The 6,860-nt window shown below is 36.7% G+C and overlaps 1 protein-coding gene across 1 annotated transcript; it reads right to left on the reverse strand.

Moving 5' to 3' along the window:
* Positions 1 to 2,769: 2,769 nt before the first annotated feature.
* LOC110285743 (olfactory receptor 5B3-like) lies at positions 2,770 to 3,708 on the reverse strand. The gene has a single exon (XM_021152128.1). It carries the CDS (start codon positions 3,703 to 3,705, stop codon positions 2,770 to 2,772), a length of 936 nt encoding a protein of 311 aa, XP_021007787.1. The 5' UTR covers positions 3,706 to 3,708.
* Between the last annotated feature and the right edge of the window lie 3,152 nt (positions 3,709 to 6,860).

Raw genomic sequence — 6,860 nt, forward strand, 5'->3', positions numbered from 1 at the left:
CAGTTATTAAGAATGAGGACATCATGAGTTTTGCAGGCAAATGGATGGAACAAGAAAATATTATCCTGAGTGAGGTAACTGAGACACAAAATGCATGCATTGTATGTACTCACTAAGTGAATATTGGCCAGAAAAAAGTACAGAATATCTAAGATATAGTCTTCAGAACTCAAAAAGGTCAACAGGATGAAGGACCCAAGTAAGGATGCTTCATTTCCACTTGAGAAAGGGAAGAAAGCAATCACAAGTGGAGATGGAGGGAGGGACCTGGGAGGGATCAAGGGGAAGGGGGAGGGGAACCTGATTTGGAATTTGGTGAGGGAAAGGGACTGAATCCCTGAAGGTCAGCAGAAAGGATAGAAACAGGATGCCTAGGGAGGTAAGAAGTTAGGGGATCCCCCAGAATGGACCAGAGACCTAGGAGATGAGAGAATCTCAGGATTCAAAAGGAGGGACTTTAGATGAAATGCCCAACAGTAGGGAAATGGAACTTTTAGAACCCAAATCTATCAAGAAGACAGGATATCAAAAGAGGTGGGGGATCACCACCCATAGTCAAAACTCTGACCCATAATTGTTCCTGTCTGAAAGAACTGCAGGGATGGAAATGGAGAGGATTCTGATGAAAAAAAAGGTCTGACTACAGGCCCAAAGTGGGATCTAGCTCAAGGGGAAGTCTCAAGACCTGACAATATTACTGAGGTTATACAGGGCTCAAAAAATGGACCTAGCATGACCATACTCTGGAAGACCCATCAATCAGCTGAAAGAGTCAGATGCAGATATTTGCATCCAACCAAAGGACAGAAGCTGCTGAGCCCTGGTGTTGAATTATGGAAGGCTGAAAGAAGCTGAGGAGGAGGGCAATCCTGTAGGAGGCTCAGCAGCCTCAATTAGCCTGGATCCCTGAGATCTCACAAATATTGGACCACCAACCAGGCAGCATACATCAGATGATATGAAGCCCTGCAACACATATACAGCAGAGGACTGCCAGGTCTGGGTTCAATCAGGGATGATATACCTAACCCTCCAGAGACTGGAGGCCCCAGGGAGTTTAGAGGTCAGGTGACATTGCTGGTGGAGACATCCTCGTGGAGAGAGGTAGTGGGGAGGAGATATGGAATGTGGAACAGTGGAGGGTAGACCATCGGGGAAGGGTAATAAGATCTGGAGTGTAAAAATGAATAAATAAATAAGTAAATAAATAATTATAATCTTAAAAATTCATTTTACATGCCAATCAATTCATGTTTAACATGTCACATTATAGGCTTTTGTAATCTGTTATAAGACTGTTCCTAGCATAGCATTTACCACTACTGTATTGGGGGCTTGCTTATTTGAAATTTTACAGAGATTGTAAAAATATAAATGACATTTAAGGGACTTTCGATTTAAATGGTTATAACCTTAGGAAACACAATATAAGCCAGTAACCTCACTCTTGTGTGCATGAATGTATGAAATCAGAATTTTGTATAATTAGTTTATTAGTTTCTAGTTCACAAATGGTATTAAGATTGGTAAGAATAGCCTCCACACAGGAATGATAACTTTCCTTCTGGAAACTGTAGGCCAGTTTTTGAATCCCAATGTAGAGCTTTGAAACTCAAGTTTAGATAATGTCTAGAGAATGTACTTCACATAACTATTAAACATGATTTTAAAAAGCCATGTAATATCAGCATTATTGAAGCAAAACATATCTTTAGCATCCTTTTATGCCAAGCTTTAGAATTGCCTGTCATTTTCTAAAACACTCATTCTGTACATACACTAAGAATTTATTTAAAAGCACCTAGTTTTGGTGCATAAGAGACACATCGAGTCACTGTGATCTAATCATTCATTTAAACAAATTGTGCAATTATAGCATGCTTCTATGACCTATGTTATGAATTCTTACTTCAATGGCAACATGTGGCTCTTGCTTAGCACGTGTATATTCCTATATTAGGAAAATATAGACAATATGTTCAAACTCAATTATAAGCATGCATTTATATACTTGATGTTAATTGACAGCTCAAAAAGAAATGTTTCATATACATTTTTCTATGCTGACACATTTTGAACCTTTGCCTTATGTTTCAATGACATTTTAAAACATTTATTTATTTATATTAATATACAAATATTCACTGACCAATAAAAAAAGCAAGACTCAAAAAATGTTATTGATAGGCTGAAGAGATGGCTCAGCAGTTAAGTGCATTGACCGCTCTGCCAGAGGTACTGAGTTCATTCCCATAAACCACATGGTAGCTCACAACCATCTGTAATGGGATCCAGTGCACTCTTCAAGTATGTCTGAAGACAGATGCAGTGTACTCATATAAATAAATAAATAAATGTTTAAAAATGTCATTGAAACATAAGGCAAAGCTTCAAAATGTGTCAGCATAGAAAAGTGTATATGAAACGTTTCTTTTTTGAGTTGTCAATTAACATCAAATATATAAATGCATGCTTATAGTTGAGTTTGAACATATTGTCTATATTTTCCTAATATTAGGATTACACTTCAGCAGACACTAATTAAAAATGTACATAAATATCCTTCACCGGGGTATTGTCATGAAGGCCAAAACAAACAAACAAACAAACAAAACAAAAACAAAAACAAAAAAACCTCATAAGCTGCGGAATACAGTAGAGTTCATTTTTTCTATACCTCTATACCTTAACGGTACAGGAATATGAGAATCCATTCTGGAATTTAATTTTATGGAGCAGAAAATGATGAATATTATTTATCCTACAACATTAAAAATAAAGCATTACATACTGTTTTGCCACCTGAAAAATTTTTGTGAATGCACTCTTGACTTCTTTGTTCCGCAGACTGTAGACCAGAGGGTTCAGCATAGGGATGACCATGGTGTAGAACACAGAAGCGATTTGATCAGTGTCCATGGAGTGACTGGAGCTGGGCAGCAAATACATGAATATGACAGTCCCATAGAAAATAGACACTGCAGTGAAGTGTGAGGCACAAGTGGATGCAGCCTTTCCATATCCAGCACTTGAGTGCATTTTAGCAATTGTGATAAAAATGAATATGTAGGATATACAAATAACCAAGAGAGCAAAAAATACACTGAAGCTCCCTACATAAACAAGAAGCAGCTCACTGAAGTGCTTGTCTGAGCAAGAGAGAACCATGACTGCTGGAATGTCACAGAAGAAATGATGAACCATATTGTACCTACAGAAGAAAAGACTGAAAGTGCTTCCAGTGTTGATGGAGGCATTCAGGAAACCACACAAATAAGAACCTATAGAAAGATAGATGCATACTCTTGTAGTCATAGTGCTGGCATAGTGCAATGGCTTACACACTGCTGCATAGCGATCATAGGCCAAGAGATAATTTTCCACAGTACAGAATGCTACAAAAAAGAACATCTGAGCAGCACAGTCATTGTAGGAAATGACCTTTTTTCCTATTAGAAGCTCAGTCATGACTCTGGGTGTGATAGCTGAGGAGTAACAAAAATCAACCAAAGACAGATTACCTAGAAAAATGTACATGGGAGTGTGGAGACAAGAGTCCAGAACAATCAGTAGAATCAGCCCCAGATTTCCCACCAGGGTGATGGTGTAAATGAGGAGAAATATCATGAAGAGTGGAAGCTGTAATTCTGGGTCATTGGTGAGTCCCAGCAGAAGAAACTCTGTCACTTTTGTATTATTCTCCATCAGAGATATCTTTCAATCGCTAGAATATTCACATCTATTGGAAAAGAGAACCATGATGATAAAGAAGCTGAATCAAAATAGAAATGCTTAAGTGTGGAACTATGACTTGGTTGAACAATAATCGGTACTTTGAAATTACGTAGAAAATAAACTTTTCCCAAATTAAATTTGGCATTTTAGTTATATAAAAGGTTAGATATGCCAAAATTTAGTGATTATTAATTGTTTTCCTATGTTGTCACCCAACTTTAAATTTTTGTAGTTCATGTACAGAAATTGAGATTATTTAATAATGAATGTGATTAAAGTGATGTGTGAATGATTTCCAATTCAGTTCTGAGTACAATAAAAATTTACTTTCTATGTTGTTTTGTTTCCAAGGTCTTCTCTAGGTGATGTTTATTCCACATATCTTCTTAATTATATTAGAATTGTTATTGTTTTCATTGTGTTATGGAACACAAAGTTTGGGTAATTTATTCATATTTTAAGTGTAAAATGCTAGTCTTTGCTTTGGGTTCTTGATTTTATTTAACCCATTGTGATTTCCAAGCATGAGACTCCAAACAGAATTTTAGATAAATTGAAGATAAGAGAAGTTATACGTACATGTGTACTTTGGCACAAACTCAGCATTACTAGAATTCCAGACTTCTCTTTCTATTTCTAAACACATGCTCCTTGTTCAATCTTTTGTCCTGGGAAACAAGGGCCTAGAAATGTGTGTTCTCTAAAATAAATACTATGGCTATGAATTCAAGAGTAGGGAAGGAATAGGAGGGAACATTTGTGGGAGAGAGTGGCTGAGAGGAGGGGCAGTGAGGGGGAAGTAGTGAATAAATTAAAAAAAATTGAAAATATAAAAAAGTCATGCCTTCTTAAAATCCATTCTTTGTCTTATGAATATTGTGATATTGGCTACTCACAGATTGTGGCAAACTGTCTTCAACATAGATCTCTTTCTAAGTTTCATAATATTTAAATTTTATTTGAATCTGACCTTGTACAGAAATAATACTATTTCTGAATTTCTTTCCCTTCTGAAAAACTTGGTGAGACATCCTCCCCTAGTTACACATTTCTTATTACCCTTACTCCCATCAATCTTTAGCAAGTTCAAGTACCTCCTGCTTTTGAAGTTATCAGATTGCCAACTTTAACACACATGGTCAATTTTAGGATTTGATTCAATTAATAATGAAGGAGTTCTGTATGTGTCCCTCTCTGTCTCTCTCTGTGTGTGTGTATCTGTGTGTCTGTTAGGAAAGGAAGCAGATTTAAAAGCTTAAGCCATTCCTTAAGAGTAAGCATGAGATTAAAATAAATTTGAATTGAAGTTTGGAGTTTATTAATTCATAATTCAATATGACCTCTTTCAACTTGGCATTGTCACATTCCACATTTTGCATTTTTATGTGTTTTACATGCCCTGTGGAGAAAAGATACATCTAACATAAAGCCAAAAATAAGTCTGCTTGTATTTGTTTGCATTTATTGAGAGCTAGGATCATGATTTATAAAATAAACTAATGACACCTCCATGGTATACATTTTAGCATTCATGGACCCCTTTCACCCCAGTGATATAAAACGTGCTTTTGAACATCTTATTTGGTTCACATATAGTTCATATAATTCCATTCTCAATTAGGTGCTTACATATTGTATAAGCAAAGCATTTTAAGGGAATCCAAAGAATATGCAATATTGAATAATACTGAAGTCATAAAACCACTAGAGTCTATTGCCAAATTGTATTTTAATGCAAAGAAAAATCACAGAAAGAACAGGAGCATGGGTCAAATTTCAAATCAACATGAAGTCTGTGGAATTCTTTTTCCTGGGAAAATTCACGTACCTCCTCTTCATAGGTAAAATATGTATGCTGTAATCCCTTCTTGTACAACTTTTATGTCATTTCTGTAAATAATGAAGTATAGTTAGCTACCCGATAAAGAAGCAACAATTCAAAGTTAAACAATTAGCAGTGTCTATGAGCATCATACATTATAAACAAGTAGAAAACGTTATAATGAAACTCACTTTTCTACACAGTTAATATACATTCACAGTAGATAAGTGCATCCTGTGTGTCTTCTATGTGGAAATGTCTTTGATACTGGCTAAACATTCACAGCAAGTCTTCAGGGAAGTCAAGAATTTTTGTACTTACAATGATGATCACTCACATGGTTAATGATGACCACTGAGTCATGCCCTGCAGGATATTGTTTAAAACACTGTTACCACAATCAAATAGGGATTTAGAGGCTAGTGCAAGGAGATCTTGAGAGAATTAAATAGACTGAGCAAACTCTGGACGTTTCCCCTATGAGAATACTTGAGCAGTTGCCATCTAGTATTCCTAGGGAAGAAGCAATTCACCTACCTCCAGGGACCAAAAGTCTTATTACATTTTAAAAAATTAAAGTGTTTTACTGATAACTGAAATTATGCCTATTAGTAATAATAATATTTTTCCTGTTTTTGTATAATTTTATTCAATTTGCTCCTTGAAAATATCACACTGGCACATTATGCCTTTTATTATACTCACTCCATTCTAGCTTGTATCCATTCTTCCTGACTTTCACTCCTGACTTTGGGGACTCATGATGTTAAACTGAGACTAGCCACGTGGCCTGAAGTTTGCAACTACTCCTTAATACTCCCTATCATGTACACAACTGAAGAATTTGATTGGGGCTCACCCATATGCCAGTAATGGCCAACAGCTCAGAGATGTTTAGTGTCCCATGAGCCCTACTGCCATCTATAAGTGACTTTGACTGGCCTAGTTCAGTATAAGCAAGTCCAGGAAGCATAGGAAGTTGTAAGGTGATATTGTGATGGCTATGCCATTTTGCAGCCCTTCTCCATGTTTTTTGGAACTCATGAACTTTATGCCTTCTACTCTGTGATGGTCTCTCACCTATTGAATAGGTAGCATATGTGGCCTCAGGACCTGGAAATCCCATGCCACTTAGCTCAGCACCTTGAGCAGCCATGAGATGGATGCCTGTGCTTATCACTATTCATAGGGAAAAGAAACTTCTCTGGAGAAGGCTGAGGATGCCACTTTCCTTCCTTCCTTCCTTCCTTCCTTCCTTCCTTCCTTCCTTCCTTCCTTCCTTCCTTCCTTCCTTCCTTCCTTC

The sequence above is a fragment of the Mus caroli genome, chromosome 19 (assembly GCF_900094665.2).
Source record: "Mus caroli chromosome 19, CAROLI_EIJ_v1.1, whole genome shotgun sequence".
In the NCBI taxonomy this organism is placed as follows: Eukaryota; Metazoa; Chordata; class Mammalia; order Rodentia; family Muridae; genus Mus; species Mus caroli.